General features: G+C 38.8%; 1 protein-coding gene across 1 annotated transcript; it reads left to right on the plus strand.

Annotated features, from left to right (window-relative positions):
• Positions 1-464: 464 nt before the first annotated feature.
• Positions 465-26,639, plus strand: SDAD1 (SDA1 domain containing 1). The gene is made up of 22 exons (XM_030313652.1): positions 465-706; positions 2,380-2,484; positions 3,214-3,312; positions 5,971-6,081; positions 7,680-7,751; positions 7,831-7,931; positions 9,832-9,889; positions 10,490-10,564; positions 12,174-12,275; positions 12,831-12,900; positions 13,522-13,625; positions 15,622-15,679; positions 16,762-16,820; positions 17,419-17,495; positions 17,666-17,763; positions 18,078-18,154; positions 18,627-18,753; positions 20,028-20,122; positions 20,258-20,448; positions 20,558-20,642; positions 21,474-21,635; positions 25,492-26,639. The coding sequence occupies exons 1-22, from the start codon at positions 617-619 to the stop codon at positions 25,537-25,539; spliced, it is 2,064 nt and encodes a 687-aa protein (XP_030169512.1). The 5' UTR covers positions 465-616; the 3' UTR covers positions 25,540-26,639.
• Positions 26,640-26,956: the final 317 nt, after the last annotated feature.

The following is a 26,956-nucleotide window of genomic DNA, read 5'->3' on the forward strand; positions in this document are numbered from 1 at the left end:
GAGCTGTCAGCACAAAGCCCCACGCGGGGCTGTAACTCACCGACCTTTGGATCCTGACTTGAGCCAAAGTCGGAGGCTCAACCGACTGAGCCACCCAGGCGTCTCTCCTCATCCCTCCTTCCCACCACCCCCGCAACTCTAAAATAGGACAGTGCTATCTACTCCCAAAGGAAAAAGCTTTTTAGGCTGTGGGATTTAAAAAACGATTAATCCTCATGTGTCAGTCTCATAGGAGTGTCAGAATGACGAGATAAACTAATATGTGTGGCAAAAAAAAAAACTTTGCATTTCATATTATTTCAAAACGTTAAGTAGGAGTGTTTGGCTAAGGGTGGAAAACGTCCCCCCCAGCCCCCTCTCCACGCCCCCCAAAAACCTCGCGTAAACCACTGCAGCGCATTTCGGGACTGGGAGTAAATTTGACACTCGGAGGCTCCCGTAGTCTGGCTTTTTTTTTTTTTTAAGAACCAAGATGGCGCTGCCTACCGAGTGTCCCATGTGCTATTTCCGGTCGTACTCGGAAGCAGGATTCCCACCTGTAGCTGATTCGGTTGGTGGTGGCAGGCGGTGTGAGGTTTCTTAACACTGCTCCTGGCGGATCCAGCCAGTAGCCAGCATGTCTAACAGAAACAATAACAAGCTGCCCAGCAACTTGCCGCAGTTACAGAATCTGATCAAGCGGGATCCGCCGGCCTACATCGAGGAGGTGGGAGTGCGACGCGGCGCCGCTACAGACCGGGGTGTGACTGGTTTAGACAGTAGCAGGGGGAAGGAGTGGAGTGGAGCTGGGATCCTGGTTCGCCCAAAGTTCTCCTGCTAGGTACAGGAGTCCCTCGGGAGGAAAGAAAAGGGGTTTATCTCCCAACCTCACAGAGGTGGAGAGACAGCCCCGCCCCCCAACCTCCAACTTCCATGCAGATTTATCAGCCTTTTCCTTTCAGAAACCCCTAAGTTGAGGAAGTCTGTAACACTTGATGAATTGTATGTTAGAATGCCTTGGGTCGAACATCTGTTTCTGAGAGCCGGAAATGGACCTCCAGACATAGGATTCAAAGCTGGCAGTGGGGACAGTTAAGTGCAGAAAAGGGTACTGGTCTGGAGGGATGCCAGTGATCTGAAAGTAGCACCGAGGAGCAGAGAGGACACCTACTGGCTCAGCAATGTTGGGCGGAAGAAAACGAGGTAGCAGTGTGTTAGGAGAGAAACAGGTTTCAATAGAGCATCAGAATGACTGGGCTACTTTAAAAAATATAATGCCCTGACCCCACCGAAGAGTTCTTGGTCTGGGGACTAGAGGGGAATGAGGGATGTCCTGGGAGCCTTGTATATTTGTGGTGACTGATGAACATAAAGGGTGTAATGATATTAGTTCTCATCATCTTAAGGCATATATTAGTGGCTGAGCCACGGGTAGGAAGGGGGGAGAAGTGAGATAAAGATCTTAGCAGCAGCACACCGAGTTCTGGGGCTCTTTCCATACTCCTGTCACAACGGCGGTATGGAGTCAAGAGAGTAGGGTCTTATCTGAAGCATGGAGGGGCGGTAGTTCCTTTTCTTGATTCCTGCTCTTGGAGAAAGCTGGGGACCTAAGAGTTTTGTTTGGGGAAATCAAGAGTTATGTTTTTTGACCATGCTAGGTTTAAGATGTCTATTAGATATCAAGACAACAGATGTCAGGCAGTTGGAGTTATGGATTTGGAGTTCACTGGACTAGTAAGGACTGCTAATATAAAGAAATATTCATAGTGTCGCTCTCATACACTCACAATTTAAAGCTATGGTCTAGGAATGATGAGTAGATGTAGGGCATGGAACTGAGGCCTGGTAAGTTCCAACATTAGATTGTGTTGTTGTTAGAATTAAACATAATTAAATGAGAAAATGCACATAATGACTTTGGCATATTGCAATTGCTGAGTAAGTGGAAGCTATTATCATTATTTTTGTGCCTTAAAAGAAGATGGTAATTTTGACGGCAGAGTTGTATAGTTGTGATATAATTTACACTTTCTGACCCAATATTTTTCTGCTGCTGCGAGTGCTCATATACACAGAAAATGTAGTAAGGGTCATTTGGATAATAAATGGCAGAATAGATCCAGAATCTGAGTTTTTGACTCTTGCTTTAATGTTCTTTACACCATACCACCTAAATTTCTAATGATAAGGGAAAGGGTCTTTAGAAAAATTTGATGTATCAGTTTTTTTGGAATCTTATTTTGAAGAATGCAGATAAGGAAAAGATGTTTCTGGACACCTTTGCCATGTCTTTTTCTCCTTGCCACTATCAGAGATGTCTTAGTACTAAGTAATTACTCATTTTTTACTGAAAAAGTCATATAATAGGAGGTGACTAACTTATATCTTATTTTCCTACAGTTTCTACAGCAGTATAATCACTACAAATCCAATGTGGAGATTTTCAAATTACAACCAAATAAACCCAGCAAAGAACTGGCAGAGCTGGTGATGTTTATGGCACAGGTAAGATAATAATTTCTGAAAACAAATAATAATAATTCTGAAAACAAACAATTTCTAAAACAAAGACCAGTTGTTTCACAGTTTGCAGAATATCTTTCCAGTAGTACCCAACCTTATTCCATTCAGGAATGGAAACTTATTGTAAAAAAATATTTTTTTGTTTCCGTTTCTTACAAATGTTATTTTCTTCCTGAGTTGAATTAGAAGATTTTGGGGCGCCTGGGTGGCGCAGTCGGTTAAGTGTCCGACTTCAGCCAGGTCACGATCTCGCGGTCAGTGAGTTCGAGCCGCGTCAGGCTCTGGGCTGATGGCTCAGAGCCTGGAGCCTGTTTCCGATTCTGTGTCTCCCTCTCTCTCTGCCCCTCCCCCGTTCATGCTCTGTCTCTCTCTGTCCCAAAAATAAATAAACGTTGAAAAAAAAAAAAAGAAGATTTCACTAGAGCTTTTTGCAGAACCAACCAAAGCAAAACTTTCAGACTGTTTTTTTTTTTTTTTTAAATTCATCATAAGAGCAGATTTTAAACAACATCACACATATTTTACTAATACTGCAAGAACAATGAAAGAGGTCAGAGAGATTAGCATGTAGAATAAAAAAGAAATGATTTGGAACTAGCTACTTCTATGAAACATAGCCTTTTACTCTCCTTTTTCAGAACATCATAAATATGTGCATATGAATTGTAGGAGAGAAAAAGAAACTTCAGAAGAGCCTTTGCTTTGTTACAGATTGGTCACTGCTATCCAGAACATTTAAGTAACTTTCCTCAAGAGCTGAAAGATCTTCTTTCCTACAATCACACTGTCTTGGATCCAGATCTTCGAATGGTGGGTCTAGTATTTGGATTTGATAAATTGTGTTGTGTTTATATGTGCATGTATTATGTGTTCAAATGAGAACAGCCTCAGCTAAACATCTTCTTAAAACATAAATCAGAATGCGTCACGAATTCCTTAAAATCTTTCTGTGGCTTCTCATTTATACTTAGAGTAAAACTCAAACTTATTAACATGGCCTATAAGTCCCTACATGATCTGCTTCTTGCCAGTGTTTTTGACCTCGTCTCCTGTAGCAGAATGCTGCTCTCCTCTCTGATCTTTCTGTTCTTCCAGCATGCTAACCCTGCCAGGAAGCTCTTTTCCCTCTTCTGAATACATGGTTCATTCCTTCTAGTCATTCAAATCTCAAATGCATTAAAAGCCCTAATTATAACTTTTTTACAATGCTTTATTGATTCACTTATTTTTTAATTTGAAGAGTTTGAGTAAAATTCAGTTCCAACTGGGCAATGCCAAGCTGGAATTGATTAGGAGCACTCCCGTAATGCTGAATTTAATAAATTTATTCATTAACTGGCCAGTTGGAGCATTCAAGCCATTGTCACTGTAGTGGTTGTTATTGGGTCCTGGCTGAGATTCCCCCTTACCAGCCTAGTGCTCCCATTTCCGTCACTGGTGGTGAATGTTGGCTGCTGATGGCCCCCAGCTGCCCTCTCTCTGGTGTCTTGTCTTCAGCTAGATGAGAACCCTAGCACCTGGGAGGTTGCCCTCCCAGCCTACAGGTTGTACCTGACTAACCCAGAGATACAAAAGCCCGGCTCTTCCCTCAGCGTGGGTCCAACTTCATGTTGCAGTTTGTGCTCCAGGGGTTCTCTGTGATTGGACTAAAGCTGGTCTCCAGCCAAGGACATATCCTTCCTCCGCTTTTCTTTTCTCTGCCCTGTCCTGCTTCCTTTACTTCCCTTCTAGAAGAGAGCATACCCTGGACAAATCACTGCAATGAATCTGGCTCTGCTGCTAGGGAACTCAGCCTAAGGCATTTTCAGATTTCATACATCTGCTTTTCAGATACCTCTACAGCAGGTAGAACTTAACACAAATATTATGATCACAAAACATATTAATATCCTTTGCCAAAACTTGTACAATGCTAAGTCTAGAGATTCAGCTTTGTTTCTTACTCTTACATTTTCCCAGGATTTTTCTAATTCTACCATTTTTATAATTCTTTAGGATTTTATTAATTTGATTAGGCCCAACAGAAAAAGAATACCATCTCAGACAAGCCAAGGTTTCAGGCTCTGGGTTGCCAACTGAATGACTCTCACTTGGGATGTGGGACCTGGCAGCACAGCCCAAGAGACTTCAAACTCAAACTATTAGTCAAAAGACTTTTACTTATGTCATGAAACTTTTCGAATCCCTATAGATGATACAGATTTGAGATTTTGAGTATAGAGACCTAGTGTCTTTCCAAGTACTATAATTAGATTTTCTTTAAGTTTTGTGTGTCTAACAGTACCAACTAAACTGGTCTGCAGGCGTTGTTAAATAAGTAATGTATGTATGTTTCTTTGTCATTTCTTATGATGATTAATAGGCTTAAAAAATAATAGAGATTTCCTTTGCTAGGACACAAAGGATTGAGTCTGTGTAATTAGCATTCCTCTTTAAAGGAATCATTTGGAACAAACTGGTGGATCCTCATTTTAATTGGTGATGGTGATAACCACCAGTCCTTATCAATTACTGGACTTACTACCTAGTGTGTTTGTTTCTTCCCCAGGACTTTTTGAGTCATTCCCAAGTTTTTGTTCACTCTTTCCCGCTTACACAGCTAGAACTGACTGTGTTTCTTAATGGAAGAAACAAAATATCTATGTATATTAACTTTCACTTAATAAAATCAGTAAAATGATTTTTTTTATCTTTCTTTGACACTGTAACCTTTTTATGCCTTTTGTTCATTTCTTTTTTTTAAGCCTTAATTATTTTTAGTCCAAATTGTTATCACCTGGCCAGTGGGAGCTTCTCAGTCCTTTTACCAAAGCCCCTGATATTTTTGAAAGCATCCTTACATTCTGGCGGAAATAGTTCCAAACCCCTTTTTACTGCTTTTCCTGCCCCAAGACTTGGAATCAACAATTCTCCAAGGATTACCCGTTCCATTAATGGAGAACAGTTGGTAGAAACCAAACCTTGGGCGATAAGGGTACTCGTGAAAGTCGGTGGTAAGCAGCTGTGCTGCAAGTGCTGTTGGGCAATTCTTGGTACTAATGATACTTCCAAGGAACGCCTTGTAAGGTCACAAATCAGGTTGATGATTCCAGATTATTCTGTTCTTGTTACCACACCTTTCTTACTTCTGTGCATTCATTGATCACGTAGGGGTTTGTCATATCTTGACACTTCCTTAAGTAGCCCTCCGTCAGTCACTGTATCAGTTATATTACCCTGTTTTACTTTATTCATGACACGTATCATTATCTGAGATACAACTGTTTAGGTGCTTCCTTGCTTGTCTGTCCCACTCCCAGTGTAAGGTGCGCGAGGGCAAAGACTGTACTATTGACTGTACTATTCTGATGCCCAAAATGGTGCCTAGTTAGTAGAAGATATCACACTTTCTTGGGATATATGTACTCCATTTTCTCATTTTAATTTCATCATCATTATTTTATAGTATGTTTTCTTTTCCCTCCTTAGACATTTTGCAAAGCTTTGATCTTGCTGAGAAACAAGAATCTCATCAATCCATCAAGTTTGCTAGAACTCTTCTTTGAACTTCTGCGTTGCCATGATAAGCTTCTTCGAAAGGTAAAGGGCAAAATTGCTTCCCCCCCCTTATATCTCCACATTTTCCCTTGCAGTAACATTAAACTTATAGAGTGAATTCTTGGTATAGTTAATAATTTTAACAGGAAAAAAATTGATGCTTGTGTGCATACAATATGGTGGTAATAGCTAACATTTAATGAGTGCTTGCTTTTTGCCAGCTACCATTCAGAGCTTCTTATATATTTGTTTACTTACAAAATGAGAGAAGGTTCATTATTACTGTTATTTTACAGATGAAAAGGCTAATGCACAAAGAGAGAGTAACATCCTAGACTCATGGGACATATTAGTGGGGAAGCAGGAGTATAAACCCAGGCAATATGGCTCCAGAACCCAAGCCTTTTCCCACTGTACTATACTGACTAGCTAAATCAGAGCATGGACTGGACACTCATAGCTGTAACAACCCCCAACGGATCTCCCAAAACACTACTTTTTTTTGTTATAAATATTTCCCTATGACTAGTATTTGCTTGTATAAACCAGCCTAGAAGCTGAAGGCTTGTGAAAGAAATTTACGAAAGAAAAATTTAAGTTTACATTTTATTAACTGGAGGGCCCCTTAGGTGACTCAGTAGGTCGAGCAAATGACTCTTGATTTCGGCTCAGGTCATGATCCCAGGCGCACCCTGAGCCCCGTGGCGCACTCTGCACTGGGCTTGGAGCCTGCTTAAGATTCTGTCTCTACCTCTGCCCCTCTCTCCTGGTTGTGCTGTTTGCTCTCTCAAATAAATAAATTTTTTCCAAGTGTCGGTGATATTTGTATTGCCAGTATCATCTTGCATGCATTAGGGGCTAAGTAAGTGGAGCAACTTTCCTTTTTTTAAATAACAATTTTATTGTGATATAATTCACGTACAATTCATCTATTGAAAGTGTACAGTTCAATGATTTTTAGTATATTGGCAGAGTTTGCAACCATCACACAATCAATTTTAGAATATTTTTATCCCCCCTCAAAAAGAAACACTCCTCCCATTAGCAGTAGCTTCCCATTTCCTCATCTCTGTCAGGCCTAGGCAGCCACCAGTCTACTTTCGGTCTCTACAGATTTACCTACTCTGGGTATTTCATATGAATGGAATCACACAATATGTAGTATATGTGTATGGCTTCTTTCACTCAGCATAATGCTTTCAAGGTTCATCTGTGCTGTTGCATTTATCGGTACTTCATTCCTTTTTGTTACCAAATTTATTCCATTATGTGAGTATACCACATTCTGTTTGTCCATTCATCAGTTAATGGACTATTGGGTTGTTTCCACTTTTTGGTTATTGTGGATGCTGCTGCTGTGAATATTTGTGTGGACATAGGTGTGGAAATATATTTTCATTTTTTCTTGGATATATAACTAGGAGTGTAATTGTTGGGTTATATGGTAACTCCATGTTTACTTTTCAGGGCAACTTTCTTTTACATTTTAGCTGTTGCCTTTTGTTTTGTTTATGGTGTCTTGTTATAGAATGAAAAGTGAATAAAATTAAACTTTCCCCTACATTTGTACTTTTTTCCAAATTACTCATGAGCAAGACTAGAAACGTTGGTTAACGTGTATGTGTTTTTGTTTTCCTCAGACTTTATACACACATATTGTCACTGATATCAAGAATATAAATGCAAAACACAAGAACAATAAAGTGAACATAGTAAGTACCCTTTTGTTTCCCATGTTTGCAGCATTGTACCAGCAGTGTATTGAGTCTTCCTTCTCCTCATTTTCTTTAGGTGTTGCAGAATTTCATGTATACCATGTTAAGAGATAGCAATGCAACTGCAGCCAAGATATCTTTGGATGTGATGATTGAACTCTACAGAAGAAACATCTGGTAATATATACGTAATTGTCTCTTGAGAAATAGACTCATATTCATTTAGAATTACTACAGAGCACATACACCAATATTTTTCTTGATCTTGAGCTCTTTAATATATCTGTCATAAATTAAGTTGGAAATAAAAATATAGAGCAATCCAAATAACTAGTAACATTGGCTGCCATTTCTTGAGCACCTATATCTCATGTTACCTTGTTCAACCTTTAGAATAACATAATTCAGGGGCGCCTGGGTGGCGCAGTCGGTTAAGCGTCCGACTTCAGCCAGGTCACGATCTCGCGGTCCGTGAGTTCAAGCCCCGCGTCCGGCTCTGGGCTGATGGCTCAGAGCCTGGAGCCTGTTTCCGATTCTGTGTCTCCCTCTCTCTCTGCCCCTCCCCCATTCATGCTCTGTTTCTCTCTGTCCCAAAAAAAATAAATAAACGTTGAAAAAAAAAATTAAAAAAAAAAAAAAAAGAATAACATAATTCAGCTTATCTGGAATTATCCCCATTTTATAGGTAACAAAACTAAAGTTCATAGAGTTTAAGCTTAGTAGCTAGCCAAGGACAGAGCTGAAATTAAAACCTGGATATCGGGGGTGCCTGGGTGGCTCAGTCAGTTAAGTGTCTGACTTTTGATTTCTGCTCAGGTCATGATCTCATGGTTTGTGAGATCAAACCCCATGTTGGGCCCTGCACTGACAGCACAGAGCCTGCTTGGGATTCTCGCTCTCCCTCTCTCTGCCCCTTCCCCGTACTCACTCACTTGCTCTCTCTCACACAAAATAAATAAACATTAAAAAAAAAAAACTTGGATGTCAGACTCTCAAATCTGTGCTATTTCTACTCTGCCACTCTGAAAATTTTTAAGTCACTTTATCCTCTGTATGAAATACCATGTTCTGTAAACTTTGGTTTATTGATACATTACTCCTGATTCATGTTTTTTGCTTTTCTTATTTGCTAATTTTTATTTTACTGTAAAAGTAATATTCATTGCAACAAAAAAAATTGGAGAAGCTAGAAAGGTTTTTTTTTTAAATTTTTTGATAGTTTCACCACCCAGAGATGATCACTGTTAACAGTTTATGATACTGTCTCCTGTCTTTTCTTTAATGTGAATTTTTAAATATGGTTGGAATTTTGCTACACTAATAAGTTTTTATTCATTTTTTTTTTTTTTAAATGTTTTCATTTTATTTCTTAGAGTGCAAGCAGGGGAGAGGCAGAGAGCGGGAAAGACACAGAATCTGAAGCAGGCTCCAGGCTCTGAGCTGTCAGCACAGAGCCTGACGCAGGGCTCGAACTTATGAACCATGAGATCATGACCTGAGCCGAAGTTGGACACTTAACCGACTGAGCCACCAAAGCGCCCCTGTATTCATTTTTTTATTTCACTTAAATAGGTTCCTATGTCATTAAAAATTCTTCAAAAAAAAAAATCTATCTTAAAAATGGCTGCATAATTTTCTGACAGAAGACTGGGCTAAAGTTTAAATGTTCACCTGTGGTTGACTATTTAGCATTTAGCAATCTATGACTTTTTTTTTTTCTTCCTTTGTAACCCATGACTATTTAAACTGTGTATTCTAACCTGTCAGAAATATATTTTATTGTTTAGGGGCACCTGAGTGGCTCAGTTATGCATCCAGCTCTTGATTTTGTCTCAGGTCATGATCCCAGGGTCACGGGATTGAACCCATCATTCTCTGGGTTGAGCGTGGACCCTGGCTTAAGATTCTCCCTCTCTTTCCCTCTGTCCCTGTCCCACTTACGTGCGTTTGCACACATGATCTCTCTCTCTCTCAAAAACAAAAGAAATACATATTGTTTATTTTGTGCCATTGTCAATGCTATGAAATGCAGTAGAATGAAAATTCACTTTGAAAACCTTCATTTGTCTTACCCCAGGAATGATGCCAAAACTGTCAATGTGATAACAACCGCGTGTTTCTCTAAGGTCACTAAGGTATGTGTCTGTAGTCATTTCCAGATGGAAAGTGGAGGAGATGGCTGTGTGGGGAAGAGGTAGCGTAGGGCATGCAGTTCGTGTTTAGTAATGCTCTCTTTGTGCTTGGGCTGCTTCCCTGGTTCATCTGTGCTTTAGAGGCGGCAAATAAAGTTAGGAGTTCTTTAAATGCTTTGTACTAAATGATGCCTTAGTGTTTATTTTGTTTCATCCTATAATTCTTGACTGTTCTTTTGTTGGGCCAAAGCACAGCTGAAAGAAATTTAAGAATATGTTGGACTTTCTGTTAGAAGGGCTACAATGTCACTTTTTTGGTGGTGGGGGGTGGGTTGGTGGCTGGATATAGAAATAAATTCTTGGCAATCTACTTGAAAGATAACAACTATGTAGAGCCTGGATTTTTTAAAATTATTTATATTTTTAGGATAAATAGCATTATTAAAACATTGTTTTAATTGAGAAAAATGAGCCCATATCCCACCAGTCTGATTTTGTTCCTTCAGATCCTAGTTCTGTGCATGAATAATGTGTAAACAAAAGTATTTATTCTTTGTTGTAAGCTGGGGTGAGTCACTGACTTTTGTTCTGATTGGTCTTTAGATATTAGTTGCTGCTTTGACATTTTTCCTTGGGAAAGATGAAGAGGAGAAACAGGACAGCGACTCAGAGTCTGAGGTTATACGTTCAACAGTAGATGCTTTCTTAGGTTTACAGTCTATCAGATTTCATTTTTGCTCTCAGTACAGATTGTAAAATCCATGACTGCTCAAGTTAGAAAGAAACTTACATGTCGCCTTTATCTTTTATTGTGTTCTGCCATGCTGAGATTTTATCGTTTAGAATTTGTCACTTACATTCACTAAGATTGGCTAAAGAACTAATAAAAGTTAAACTCATTCAGCCTTGTTCTTAGTTCCAAAGCTAACCTTTATCTCACTATATAAACTTAGAATGGAAATTGCTGCCAGCATATTTTTTGAGATTATGTCAACATTATAGAGAATTCAGAGGAGAGGAATAATATCATGGCATCTTTAAAAGGCAAAATCAAGATTTATGATGTCATGAAATTTTTTTATTAAAAAATATTTTTTAGGGGTGCCTGAGTGGTGCAGTCGGTTAAGTGTCCAACTCTTGATTTTTGCTCAGATCATGATCTCACGGTTCGTGAGTTCCAGCCCCACATTGGGCTCTGTATTAACAGAGTGGAGGCTGCTTAAGATTCTCTCTCTCCCTCTCTGTCCCTCCTTCACTTGGTTGCGCACTCATTCGCTCTCTCAAAATGAATAAATAAACTTAATATTTTTTTATTAAAATCAAAATGGAGAAATTCTAAGAAAAAATACCCTTTCCCATTTTAGCATTTTGGTAATAAGAATACTAGAATTTATAATAAGATCTTTTAATTCATTTTATTAAGTAATGTATGAACAATATATTCTTATTGTAAAAGATTTCAGATATTCTAGATACAATAAAAGTTTTCTTAACCTTGTCTTATTTCCACTTCCTAGTTCCATCTTCACAGATAACCATCCTGTTTCCTGTGTATTTATATACGGATGTGTGTGTATTGTCTTATGTATATATTAGGTCTTTGAAATATACATAAATAACATATATATTACTCTGCAACTGCTTTCTTTGTGTCATATATATAGATATACTGATGCATTTAGATCTTCTAAGTACAGGGGCGCCTGGGTGGCGCAGTCGGTTAAGCGTCCGACTTCAGCCAGGTCACGATCTCGCGGTCCGTGAGTTCGAGCCCCGCGTCGGGCTCTGGGCTGATGGCTCAGAGCCTGGAGCCTGTTTCCGATTCTGTGTCTCCCTCTCTCTCTCTACCCCTCCCCCGTTCATGCTCTGTCTCTCTCTGTCCCAAAAATAAATAAACGTTGAAAAAAAAAAAAAAAAAAAATTTAGATCTTCTAAGTACATACAGATCTACCTCATTGTTTTAACCTTCACATATTTCAGAATATGAATGTATTATAGCTTAAGCATTTTCCTCATGATATTATTTCCAATTTCTTTCAATTAAAAACAAAGTTGTATTCTATACTTTGATAAAATTGAAAGCAAAATATAAAAGCAAAAATAAGTGTTGCAGTGAAAATCTTTGTGTGTACCTGTTTGTACACATGAGCAGATACTTTTTATTGAATTTTAAGTCATGCTCATTTTTTATAGTGGTTGCAGAGCATAAGTACACAGAAGTCTTTGAAAGGTTTACCATTTGCTTCTGTGCAGATTTTCCTTGTTTACAAAGTAGTCTCTTCTTCAGGATGAAGGACCAACAGCAAGAGACCTGCTAGTGCAATATGCCACAGGGAAAAAAAGTTCCAAAAACAAGAAAAGGTTGGAAAAGGCTATGAAAGTGCTCAAGGTGAGACTCATACCTGGAAAATGTTGTAGGAGTGATTAGACTATAGAATATGGGGTTTTAGTGGAAGCTGTTAAGAATTTGAAATGAAGAAATAGCATTTCTGAAAGACTTAGAAATGTGTGATGAATTTTTAAGTACTAGTTTTTTAGGTGACTAAATGTTTTCAACTCTAGCAAAATCTATACCTTGAATAAATTAATTTGCTTAAATTCACTTTTCACTTGTCCTAAGCAAGATGACCTATATTAGGGTATTTTTGCTAAACTTACCTTCTCAGGAGAGTACACAAATAAAATACATTTTAAATTTTGTTATATTTGGTTATTCTGAAAACTCATTAATTTGGCCCTTCTGTGTTTTTTTGTTTATATTTCTAAATTCCTTTAAGTCTTAACAGGTGCTATTTGCTGGAACATTCCTGAGGTTTAATGTTAAAAGATAAAAACCACCTTTTGTTCTAGTTGAAAGAAAGGTTTTTGGAACAGATTTGTTGTGGGTTCCCCGCCCCCAATAGTCTGATGTAATGTAAATGTTTTTCCTCTCACTTTATTGCAGAAACAAAAAAAGAAGAAAAAACCAGAGGTGTTTAACTTTTCAGCTATTCATTTGATTCATGATCCCCAAGGTATTATAATTATGACTTCCCAAGTTCCTTTTTGGCCTTATCTCTGCCTGTTACCAGGGAATATAAGATCCCTGGCACTTACTAGACAATCAGTAATTGTTTAGTTGTTACTGGTTGGGTATAACCAATGTGGAAGAATAGCTCTTTGCTTCATGTCTTTAACAACAACATAGCGCTAGGACATTGTACTTGACTAAATGAAAAATTGATAGTCTTTTGTTGGTGCAGATTCTGATTTAGTAGGTCTAGGGTGGGGCCTGAGATTCTGTGTTTCTAGCAAGCTACCAGGTGGACCCACTACTGCTGGTCTGCAGACCACGCTTTGGGAGGCACGCTCTAGCGAACTGTTAAGTGGAGCTCCAAACAGTCATTCAAGATGTTGATGCTAAAATTTGGGGGACTTAAGACTTGACTTTGAGCACCATTGACAGTATATTCACCTGTGTGTGAATCTCTTCACCTTCCGTCATGCTGCTGTTCTTACCATCCTGGTTTAGCAGAGTGTTCTCAGGTTCAACTGTACCAGTCACTGATCTAACCGCTACCTTTCTCTACACCTGTTAGACAATGTTGTATAGACTGTGGACTTACAGTGGACTTCTCTGATACCCTCCTTTCCAGATTTTGCAGAAAAACTACTAAAGCAGCTAGAGAGCTCTAAGGAGAGGTTTGAGGTGAAAATGATGCTCATGAACCTCATCTCCAGATTGGTGGGAATTCACGAGGTTTGCATTCCATTATGTTTCTCATTTTGGTGAATATTAGAAGTAGAATCATTCATGGTAAAAGGAAAGCCATTAAGGTAGAACTGTGGCTTACTTTTATCTCTTAAAACCACTTAAACCCATATAATTTACAGAAGAATAAAATCTCTCACTCTGAAAATAGCTGTTTTTATAATTTTGTTTTCTTATCAGTAAGTATGGATGTTAAATTGTACATATATTCAGTTTATGGACAGACTGTTTTGTGTTCTGTGTTTCTACTGTTTATTTGTTTTGCATATACGTTTTTCTGAGCCAACGTAAACTGGATATTTTTATTGATTATTACTACATTTTGCAGTTTGTTTACCTCTTTATAGCTTTCCTGACTTTCAGACCACTCTGGTAAGGAGGTTGTCATGTTTGCAGAGTTGAATTCTCTTGTCATTTATTTCATACTGAATTAAATTACAGGAGCTCCTTGGTGGTATTGTGTGTGTGTATCTATACACACACACACACACACACACACATACACATATATATTGTGTGTGTAGATCTATACACACACACATACGTACACACATATATACATATGCACACATATATGTGTACACACACATTATATATATATATACACACACACACATACATACATACATACATATGGTATACACATGGAAACTTCACACATACTCATAGACTGCTGTTGTAGAAAAGGAGAGATTTCCAAAAAGTTAGACCACTGAAGAAATGGCCATTGAGGTTGTTGCCTATCATTTTGCTCTTGAGATGTACTGCTCTCTACATCATGGGATGTGTTACTCTCTTCAAAAAGTTTTTTTTTTTTTTAAGGAAAAAAAAGTAAAACAGGTTTACTGAAAATCTAGCAGTGTCGACATACATTGTTAAAGATGAAAGTACCCATGAATGAAAGCATTTGTTCCCTTTTCCTAAGACTTAACATTTTAGTGAATAGAATGCTTTTTCTCCATGAGCTGTAGTCCAACAGCAGGATTACCAGGTCAATTTATGTTATGTTTGTGCAGAAATTTCCTGTCAGACCTGAATTTGAGCTTGATCGGAAAGCAGAAGTGATGTGTTACTTAAGCATGGTGTTTGTTAGAAATGATAACTAGAGTTTCACAACTGACTGTAATTGAGCGTCCATTTTTATATTGAACGTAAATCTTCCTTGTTACTTGTCCGGTCTTCGTTTTGCTCTGTGGCTAAATAGAAAAAATTAATTAATTTGTTCTGATATGATGAACTTTGAGAAAGAGCAGTCCATCTCCATAGTTTCTCTTCCTGAAGTTCAAGATTACAGCTGGTTTGGTGAACATGTTGTCATATATTTAAATGTCAAATCACTATGTTGTACACCTGAAACTAATATAATATTGCTTGTGAACTGTACTGCTGTTTTTAAAAAAAGAATACAGTTGCTTTAATAACTAGATCCTGTCACTTTTATTTAGGTAGACTCCAGAGTGCTAGTGCTTTCTCCCTAAAATATAGATCTCAGAGTAATTCCTCCAGTGTGATTGGACTGGTGTCCAGTAATAAAATGAGAACTGTAGGGTTTGGGTGATGAAATTATACCAGGCGCTATTCAGATTTGAATTACTCTTTTATCCCTTACTTTGAAGCCTTAATATCATTGCTTTTCCTTCTGGTAATCCTTTTTATCTTTGAAGACTTAAAAAAAAATCGTTCTGCAGCCACACCAGTTTTAAAAGTAGAAGAATGTTACATTGGGTTGACTTTTCCCCTCCTCTGGTTTATTCTGCATATACTTTCTTCTTTCTTGATATAATGAGGATAGCAGCATAGGCTCCCTTTCCTTGGGTAATACAGCACATCAAATCGTCTTGGGGCATGAATGCTTGTTGAGAAAAATCAAAAGTAAAAAATGATCCCCAGTTAGTTGAACGTGATGATAAAATTGTGTTAGGGAGAAATGAAACTCTACAGCTGCAGTTATGTAAATATTAAAGTCAGTGCATTCTTTCTGCAGCTTTTTCTCTTCAACTTCTATCCCTTTGTGCAAAGATTTCTGCAGCCCCACCAAAGAGGTAAGCCTCCCACTTGCCATTTTCCTTTGGTGGCCTTGGGTTTAGAGTAGCCATCCCAGTCTTTTGTTCTGTAATTATTAAAGAATTAGGAGTGTGTTTCAGAGAAGGAGAGAGAAACCCTTATGTTTTCTTTCCCACAATCTGCTGTGGGTTCATTGTTCTCATCAAGTTAACAAGGTTATTTTTGGAAAACAAAAAACTGGATTCTTAAAGCAAGTCTTTTTGTAATACCATGAATACTCAGGTAGAAAATTGTGAAAAAAGAAATCTGACCTTCTACTGTAACTTTGTAATAGATATCAGGATTTTATCTTATTGTTATCATTGCCCTCGTGTATTTGCACATAAAAACAACATAAGAGCAGGAAAGAAGAGATGGTTGTTTTGCCTTTAAACTTAAACCAAGATAAGAAGGAAGCCAGCATTTGTTAAACATCTAACCTGAGCCAAGCTCAGTGCTATGCCACGCACTGTGCAAAGTGCTTTACATACAGCATCTCATCAGATCCTCACTTCAATCCTGCAAGGTATAGAAATAAAAAAGACCAGGCAAATAAATGGCAAATTAGGATTCACCTCACTTCTTTCTTTTGCCTAATTTATACTGCCTGCCCCTTTCAAAGAGAATGTGTGTATGTATTTATGTTCGTAGTCATTCATTCATTTAGTGCTTTCTAATCTGGGCACTGAGTTAGACACTCAGAATTTCACAGTGAGCATGAAAGAGTGCCCTCACCTTTGTAGAGCTTGCATTCTAGAGGGAGATCCAGAGAGTACTATGTGTCCAGTGTCCAAGTGAAGATAAGTCTTTTGAGTAAAAAGAAAGCAGAGTTAAGGTGATAGGGAGCACTGGGGTAGATTCTAGTTAGATTATGTCAGGAAAGACATTTTGATAAGGCAGCAGTTGAGCAGGGACCTGACGGAAGTGAAAGAGTGAGCCATGCAGACACCTGAGGGTTGGGCGTTCCAGCTAGATTTAGCAATAGGATTAAGGGCCAGAATATGCTTCCCATGTTTGCTCTTAGTCCTGAGAGGCAGAGCAATAAACTGACTATGATCTTTCTGATCTCTTACATTTTTAGAGGTAACAAAGATTCTTCTGTTTGCTGCCCAAGCATCTCATCACTTAGTACCCCCAGAGGTGAGAACTCTTAAACCTTATTTCTGTCTGCATAGCAGTGCCACTATTAAGTATATCATGGTGGCTATTCCCACAGAGATTACTGCTCCCCTGTGTCACTTTTCTTCAAAGTGAGAAGAAGAGACACTAACTCTTAAGGAGATAGATACAGAGGTTTAGTTATAGAAACTGAAAAAAAAATTTTTACTATAGAAAAGCAAAGTTTGTTTTAGAGAAGTTGTTGAGAATTCTCACTTTAATTGCCAAATCTTGGGAGATCAAGAGTTATCGGTAAATTTATAGTGAATATTTTTCAAAGCTGATCATTCCTTTCTTTGATTAAAATAGCATTGAATTGTCCTGGGTCAAAACAATTTTTTAAATCCATATTGGAAAATAATATTGAAGGGGAGGAAAATTTAATCTGAGGATAACCAAGAAGCCTGAAACCCAACATACTTTTATCTGTCTTCCTCAGTCTTGATTCCTTCCTTCTCCCAAAACGAAGATGGATGGCTGGTTTTTCACTGTGAATCGTCTGTTGTCCCTTAATCCTCAAGTGTTTGAGTTGGTGGAGACATTTTATCAGCTCTCATCTTTCCTTTTTTTCCCGATTCAGATCATTCAGTCATTGCTAATGACTGTGGCCAACAATTTTGTCACCGACAAGAACTCTGGGGAGGTCATGACAGTAGGGTATGTAGAACGTGCCTGCAGGAAGTGGGTATGTTTTCAATGTACGGTTGGCCCTAGAAACCCTATAAAACCCAACTTCTGTACCTTTGATTTGGTCTTTTTTAGGAAACCTTAGACTGACCCATCTGTGATTGCTGTTTGGGTTTTTAAAATTCATTTTCCTTTTCTAGAATCAATGCTATAAAAGAGATAACAGCTCGATGTCCTCTAGCCATGACTGAAGAACTTCTCCAAGACCTGGCTCAGTATAAAACACACAAAAATAAGAGTAAGTTGCATGTTATTCTCTGTAGATCAAATATCGAGTGACTCTTTTTTCTCAGTAGCCTCTTTGCTCTGGAGTTTCTTTTCTTTTCTTTTTTAAAAAATGATTATTTATTTTTGAGAGAGAGCACATGCGCTCACACGTGAGTGGGGGAGGGCAGAGAGAGAGGGAGAGAGAATCTCAAGCAGGGTCTGCACTGACATAGGACTCAATCTGTGAGTCATGAGATCATGACCTAAGCCTAAATTAAGAGTCGGATGCTTAACCAACTGAGCCACCCCGCTCTGGAGTTTCTAATTAAAGGTGTTATTTTACAGATGTGATGATGTCTGCTAGAACTTTGATTCAGCTCTTCCGAACACTGAATCCTCAAATGTTGCAAAAGAAATTCCGGGTAGGTGAAATATGCATATGTTGATCTAAAGGTCAGGGTCTTAGAAGGGGAGAACAATTTCCCACAGGATGAGTTTTAGTGTTTGTGATGCTTCGGCTATGAGTATTGGTTAATTGTATTCTTTAAGCTCAGAATACAATTGATTGAATACCATTGTCTCAAATATTTTGTAGTTGGTATGTGCTCTTTGATGCTGACTCTTTTTTTAAATATATATATTTTTAAGTTTATTTATTTATTTTGAGAGAGAGCGTGTATGCGTAGAAGGGCAGAGAGAGAGAGAGAGAGAGAGAGAGAGAGAGAGAGAAGCCCAAGCAGGCCCTGTGCAGTCAGTGTAGAATCCAACATGGAACTCAATCTGACAACCGTGAGATCATGACCTGAGCGGAAATTAAGAGTCAGACACTTAAATGATTAAGCCACCTGAGTGCCCTTCTAAGAACCTTATTAAAAACAATTTCCTTTCCTTTAGGGTAAGCCTACAGAGGCTTCCATAGAAGCAAGACTGCAAGAATATGGAGAATTAGATGCTAAAGATTACATTCCAGGAGCAGAAGTTCTAGAAGTTGAAAAAGAAGAGAATGCTGAAAATGATGAAGGTTCATTTTCATTTTACCATTTTCCAGGATAAAATCACTCCTGTACTGTATTGACCTTGAAATCTTTATGTTGATTGAACACTCATTCAGCAGATATTTATTGAGCAAGGACTGTGTGCTAAGCATTGTTACAAGCATTGGGGATCAAAGGGCATCCATCGTTCCTACACTTAGGAAACTTACATTGTAGTGTAGATGTCTGTTCATATCCTCCAGGGAAGCTGCTCCTTATCAAGATCATACGGGGCACTTGGGAACGATAATGGCTTTTGGGTTTTTGCCTAGAAAAAAATAATGAAGGTTAGTCATAAACAGTCCTCCAAGACTCCTTGGTGAAGGAGAACACTTGGTGAACTTTTTGAAGAATACTTAATTTCCAGAGTTAGTGTTTATTACCTTGGTTGCTAGAGTCCTATCTTCTTCCTGTTAGTTCATTTGTTATATTAACAAAACTTTTTAAAGCGTTACTTGTGAGCTAGCCACTGTCAATATGAAGAAGAATGATATGGTCCCTGCTCTTGAAGCCTTTTCATAAATAGCTCTGCATGAGCAAAGCCCTGAAGTATTTAGGAAACTATTATTAATGTAGGATACAGGGTGGGATATAGCAAGATACCAGACTGGACATAGAATTGGGGTCTTATCGGGTGTGGTTGTATATATGCTATACCAAAGAGCTGAGACACTCTAATGGGGAACAACTGAAAAATTGCAAGTGTCTGTGATTTTGAAAGCTTACTGTGACTCCATTAAGAACTAATATCTCTTCATTGAGGTATCTACCAGGTTCCTTCACATCCAGAATCTATGACTTCAGTTGTCTGAATGATTGTTGCTCACTAGTTTCTAAAAACATGTATAAATATGCTTAGATGAGTTGTCAGATACTTGCTGTGTGGCCAAGATAAATGTACAGGTGCAATTTTGATGGACATGGTTTGGTGGAAAGATCATGGACTCTACAGTTAGACATGATTTTCATTTCATCGTAGACTGTGTTTTCTAGCAATGTGGCTCGGGGCAGGTAACTTGTATGGTCTGTTCCTCTTCTGTTGAGTTGTGAGAGGTAAATGATTATAAGATTTTAGCTCATGGTAGATCATGGTCAATGTTTATTATGCATTCCATAAAGTAATTAAATTGATGTGGCTTATTTAACAATAAATATTGCTTGATTCTTGGTCAGTAGAGCTCCACTGACTTTGATTACCTTACTTTTGCTTGATTTATTTCAACTCCCCCTGAGTACTAACAGTGTGCTGCTTCTCACACAGATGGGTGGGAGACCACCAGTCTCAGTGAGGAGGCAGATGCCGATGGTGAGTGGGTTGATGTGCACCACTCTTCTGATGAAGAACAGCAAGAAATCGTAAGTCCTAAAATTACCTTGTGCAAGTACGTCACTTGGGTGTTTATTAACACCTAATTCATGGTGGGCCTTGTTGGGGTTCTAAGCTCTCACTTGAGCTAGTAGCTCTTTAAACCTTTGTTGTGTGTTTTCAAGTCCAAGAAGCTCAACAGCATGCCCATGGATGAGCGGAGAGCCAAAGCTGCGGCCGTTAGCACTAGCCGAGTTTTAACTCAGGAAGACTTCCAGAAAATCCGCATGGCCCAAATGAGGAAAGAACTTGACGCTGCACCAGGGAAGGCCCAAAAGAGGAAACACATTGAAATAGATAGTGATGAGGAGCCCAGGTAAAACGACACATATACCAAGTCTTCTTCAGTCAGCTCATGTGATGATGAAAGTGTTACGGAAAGGAGTTCCACCCTTGTTTCATATTGTATTTGTTCTTCACCTCAGGGGTGAGTTACTTTCTCTTCGGGACATTGAACGCCTTCATAAAAAACCAAAGTCTGACAAGGAGACAAGACTAGCAACGGCAATGGTAAGTGAGGCATATCGTTCCCTTCAAACAAAAAGCAAATAAGCTGAAAAATTAAATAAAGTGAATAGCCATAGAACGGCAGTGTTTTATTTTGATGTTTTAAATAAAGGTATAATTAACGTAGAGTAAAATGCACAGATATTTGGTGTTATGTTAGATGAGTTTTAACAACTAGATAACCATGCAACCACCATCAAAAACAAGATGTAGAACACAGAAAGGCAATAGTACGTGTTCTGGTATCTGGGAGGCATCCAAGCTATTAGGAAAGCAGGGGAATGTTTAATAGTCACTAATGAAAAGCCTCCGGCAAGTGCTGTGGTATGATTGCACATTTCCAACATTTCCTACTGCCTACTATTTCCGCTTTCTTTTCTATACATTTGTTTTAGGCACCATCCCATACTGGTTCCACGTCACCCTGTGCATTCATCCCATTTGTACTGAAACCTGATTAGATAAGTTTAAAAATCCATGTTCTTTCTTCCCCACCTTTTCGTATTCTATCCCTCCTTCCTGAAATGCTCTACCCTTCCCCTCCTTTCTCCCACCATGAATGCCTTGATCCTATAATAAACAGTTTACCCATCTCCCTTTCTAGGAAGCTTCTCTGACCTGACCAGCTGAATTATGACCTTTTCTTCTACTGAGCTTCCCTTGCCCCATTACAATATATAATGGTCATTTCTCCCCTGGACTGAGTCACTGGAGAGCAAGGACTGAGTTACATCAATCTTTTTTGTCCTTGGCACCCAGGATTGTGCCTGGCACAGAGGAGACACATATGTGGATTAGATAACTCTTGAAGTGTTTTTTTGTGTATGCTAATAGGCTGGGAAGACAGACCGAAAAGAATTTGTGAGGAAGAAAACCAAAATGAACCCATTTTCTAGTTCCACAAATAAAGAGAAGAAAAAACAGAAGAACTTCATGATGATGCGGTATAGCCATAATGTCCGGTCAAAGAACAAGCGTTCCTTCCGAGAAAAGCAGGTGAGTTCAACTTGAAGCTTGATTGGTTAGAATACTGTTGTCATTTTAACACTTCTTTACTCAAAACAGAGTTGTGCCTTTTAGGACCTTGTGTTAGGATTAATGGGGAGCATTATTAGAGAACATGGAGAGGTAACAAGTGGTCAGGGCATGTAAATCCTACACCTGACTTGACTGAGATTCAGCTGTGTGACCAAAGGAGAGTCTCTTTTCCTCCTCTATAACTGCAGGAGTGGAAGCTAGATGGCCGGTAATATCATCCCTATGCTAAAATTCTTGACATTGCATCTGTGAAACAAAATATCAAGATCCTTCCTAATGTGCCCTTTTGCAAAACTTTTATGTTTACAGGTTTTGGGGATTTCATTTTATCCATTTGTGGTCTTTTATATGTAGTCCTGTGTGACTCAGTTGCCTTGCTTATTTTATTTGCTATAATAAAACAAATTCATGTTTTCGTCTCTTTCTCTACGGAGGGTGTACCAGAGTATATTTTAAATATATTCTGAAGGATCACCAGGAAATCAAGTTAGGACGAAACAAGTGTTCCTAAGTTGCTAGCCAAAGATGAGTGTGCCAGACAGACATGTTAATGGCCAGCTTTCCAGGGCAGTGTTTCATTTGTGCGGCCACCCAGGCAGTAGTAACTGAATTAAGGTGCCATTTAAAATCTACCTATCTGCTTATTTAATCTTTCTAGTTCTAAACTATGTCCAACAACATCATGTAAATAACAAAGTGGCAGCATTTTGAATAGACGTTGTTGAAATCAAGGTGAAAAGAAAGGTGCAGTTTCAGATTATAAATACCTGAATTTTGCCAATTCAATTTAAATTCATGGTTGAATTGATTCAGTCCATTAGCTTATCCTTCAGCAGACCTTTGTAAGATTTGAGGGTGGAGGAAATAGAATCACTGAGTTGCACCATGGTTTGTTCCTTCTTTCATTATGCAGTTTTTGTGACCTTGCTACATTTTGTGACAGTGTTCCCCTGCTTCTTACTTCCTCTGTTGTTTTACTGAGCCTTTTTTGGCATGATTTGGAAGCCTTGATTTGGAAGCCTTGTTTTGTTCCTTGCCAGCACCTCTTGAGTCATGAAGCTCCTCTCTCAAAGACTAAAGAATTTTTATTTAAGAGTTCGTTGGACATATGCACTTGTTGGTTCAAGAATGTTTTTTCCTTGTTCTCCCGTTTTCTTGCCATTTGGAACCAAAAATTAATCTGAATTTCTGTTTATGTGTCCTTGCTCTATATTTTCTTCAAGGTATCTCTGTTACAAAACTTAACTCTAGGTTCCTAATTTTCTTATTCTCTCCTTCACTCTAGACCAGCACTGCCCAATAGAAATTCAATACAGACCACATGTATAATTTTAAAATAAAAAAGTAAAAAGAAAAAGGTGAAATTAATTTTAGAAATAGATCTTATTTAACCTAATATATCTGAAATAGTATCATTTCAGTATGTAATCAATATGAAAATTATGAGTGAGATACTATACCTTCTTGTTTTTGAACTAATTGATATCCAGTGTGTGTTTTACACTTGTGGCACATCTCAGTTTGGACTGGCTATTTTTGAAATGTTCAAAAGCCACATGCAGTTAGGGGTTACTGTATTGGGCAGTGCAACTTTAGAGCATCCCCAAAACTGACCTGTGACCCTAAAATAGAAAAGCTCAGTTCAGTTTACCTTTTGTGTGTGTTTTTTTTCTACTCACACAGAACACTTCTAACATTTATGGTCACCAAATATGTGGTGATTTTTTTCCCCCACACAAGCAGTTCTCTGCAGTACTGGCTAGTGTCCTACAATTTAACTCAATTCTGACATTGTTTTCCTAGAAATAGTGTCAGATCCCACAGGTTAAGGGCTCAGCCCCATGAGACTATACTCGCCACCTCCCCAAGTGTTCCTCCCCCACCCCCCCACGTACTTCAGAAACCAGTCTCAAGCCCAGTGTTTCTGACTAGTCACCTCCTCCTTGGTTTGATTAATTTGCTACAGCTGCTTTCAGGACTCAGGAAAACCGTTACTTAAGTTTACCAGTTTATTAAAGTATATGATAAAGGATACAGATGAATAGCCAGATGAAGAGATACATAGGGCAGGGTCTGGGAGGGCCCCAAATGCAGAAGCTTCTGTCCCTGTGGAGTTAGGGTACATCTCCCTCCTGGTGTGAATGTGTTCGCCAGCCTGGAAGCTGTCAGAACCTCACACTACAGGGTTTTTTTTTGAAGGCTTCACCACATAAGTATGATCGATTATTCATTCTGTACCTAGCCTCTTTCTCTTCTCTGGAGAAGTTTGTATGTTGGGGGGCAAGGATTGCTGAAAATGCCAAGGTATTTTTTTTTTTAATGTTTATTTATTTTTGAAAGAAGACAGAGCATTAGTGGGAAAGGGGCAGAGAGAGAGGGAGACACAGAATCCAAGCAGGCTCCAGGCTCTGGGCTGTCAGCACAGAGCCCGATGCGGGACTCGAACTCACGAAACTACAAGACCGTGACCCAAGCTGCAGTTGGCTGCTTACCTGACTGAGCCACCCAGGAGCCCTAAAAATTCCAAGTTTCTAATCATGGCTTGGTCTTTCTTGGACCAGCCCCCATCCAAGAGCCCACCTAGTTGCCTCATTAGAACAAAAGATGCTCCTAGGGCTCTTATCACTTAGGAATTTACAGGGGTTTGGGGAGCTCTGTGTCAGGGAGAGGGTCAAAAACAAATATTAAAATGATATGCTCTTATCACTTAGGGAATTACCAAAGTTTGAACAGCTCTATGCCAGGAACCAGGGGCAGCGACCAATATGTATATTCTATTATCTTACACACTCAAGCTTCCTCTGGGAACGGAGCATCACATTTCATACCCCTTCTGTCCCTTGGTGATATTTTATTCTAAATAAAAGGGTCTTACATGGCTTGAAAGTGTACATGAGGTCTTCCTGTAAATTTTTAGAATATTCTCATAGAATATGTAAAAAAGAGGTGAGACTAGAAAAGGCAGGTGAAGCACATGGCAGAAAAAGAGGGGATGTTGGATCTTCCAGTAAAGCCTTAGGAAAGGTAAAGGAAGAGGAGGAAGAATATACTTTTCAAATGATGGCATTTGAAGGGAGAAGGAAACTGAGATATGTGTGAGAATAGCGAGTAGCCTGTGCTTTATTACAAAGTTTAATGAGCAGAATTAAGTCCGTGTAACCTTGGGTTACAACAACATCATTAGCTAATGTACAGTTCTTACTGTAGAGCTTTCCATTTTTTAACTCTGTTAGTCAGTGTGCAACAATATGAGCAGGTACTGTGATCTTATATTTTATATTTTACAGATGAGACTGTAGGACAGATGAGTCTGAGAAATACCTCCTCAGCCATGAAAGTTAGGCTAAAATGAACTTGTTAATTTTTCTACCTTCAGTATCTATCCTCGATCTCTTCTATCTACAAAGACATTCCAAGACCCAGATATAAATAAAGGCAAGGAGTCAATACCTTAAAATCATAAAATCCAAAAAGCTTGAACATTTAAGACGTAGAGTAACTTCCACGCCCCAAACATGCTTTAACAAAGCAAACAAACAAAAACACATACCTTGTTGAAATCCAAAAGACATCTTAAAAATTTCTAGGAGGGGCGCCTGGGTGGCGCAGTCGGTTAAAAATTTCTAGGAACCAAAGAATAGTGCTTGAGAGTTTGTGAAATAGTATCTGTCACACACCCAAGACACACACACACTTAATCATCTCAGGAGGATTTGTTGACAGGAGTCCATTGTTGTACATCTCCATATAACCAAATTAGTATAATGGGGTACCCAAGAGTTCCCATGTTTAGATATTTTTTCTTATGTTCCAGCTGGCACTACGAGATGCACTTTTGAAAAAGAGAAAAAGAATGAAGTAACCTCCAAGCAAGTTTTCCATTCCAAGAAAAATGCTACATTTGTATCGTTGTTTTGAAAATTAATCAAGAATGATTGTTTACATTAAAAAGTCCCAAAGTACTGTATTGTGAAGAACACAGTAAACTTGGTAGCAACTTGGCATTATTGTTTTGGAGATAGGGAATGGTGGGAATGTTTGAAATGTAAACAGTAGTGGTGGTGTTGTAAACTCATTTCCATTTGGCATTCATGCAAAAAAAAAAAAAATGTTTTGTGCCTACTAATTGTCATTGTAGATATAAAAATGAATGAGCCATAACCCCTCACAGAAGGCATTCACAGCCTATTTGGGACATAGGAGGGGGCCGATGTGTGTTGTATGTGTATTTATAGCGCAGTGTAAATAGTTCTCTAGTAGAGATAGGTCCCTGCTTCTCTGGGGTCATAGAGGACTCTGCAGGGCATGGGAGTTACATTTTCTCTTAAAACAGGACAATGTTACAAGAGTAAGAGATTCTTACTTGTATATAGGCTTACCTGCTGAAAACAGGTCCTTGCTGTACAGATTTTATGTAGACAATTTAGCTCTTTTAGTCCATCCAAAAAACTGTTAAGTATTTTTTTGAATGCCAGGTATAGGCTTTTTGGTTAAGACCTCGCTTTTTAAATTGCCTTAAGTCTAAATAGTAATCTTGGAGTGTTTTTTTAGTTTGTCATTTGAGCCGCCACAGAGGAAAAAGAAATCAGATTGGTTTCTTCAGCCTGCCATCATGCTGTAATATTTTCAGCCTACTGTGCTTTGTCTCAGCAAAAGGTTCCTAATGTCAGATAGGTTCCGTTGTGTGTGTTGAGTGCTGTGTTGGTCTCCCTTCCCTGGGCATGTTTGAATAGATTTCAGGGGACACAGAGCCCTGGTCAGTCTCTCTCTGCAAGTTGTTGCATTTGGAAATAGTTTGGTGCCTTTGCCTCAGATTTCTTAGATAGGAAGATGTGGTAGATGAGAAAATTGTTCCATGTTACTTTAGAATAAAAGACAATTTTCTGCCCACCCAGAATTAGAAAGTAGCTTCTAAAACCACTTCTCTTGTTCACTTTCTGAGTTCGCTTTGGTTTTATTTGGTTTTTAAATATATATTTTTTAAATTTTTTTTTTCAACGTTTATTTATTTTTGGGACAGAGAGAGACAGAGCATGAACGGGGGAGGGGCAGAGAGAGAGGGAGACACAGAATCAGAAACAGGCTCCAGGCTCCGAGCCATCAGCCCAGAGCCTGACGCGGGGCTCGAACTCACGGACCGCGAGATCGTGACCTGGCTGAAGTCGGACGCTTAACCGACTGCGCCACCCAGGCGCCCCCGCTTTGGTTTTATTTGGAAGAAATTCCGTGACCTTCCCCAAAGATGCCCCAGGTCACTGGAGATAGTTGTGAAAATCTTG

The sequence above is a fragment of the Lynx canadensis genome, chromosome B1 (genome assembly GCF_007474595.2).
Source record: "Lynx canadensis isolate LIC74 chromosome B1, mLynCan4.pri.v2, whole genome shotgun sequence".
Lineage (NCBI taxonomy): Eukaryota > Metazoa > Chordata > Mammalia > Carnivora > Felidae > Lynx > Lynx canadensis.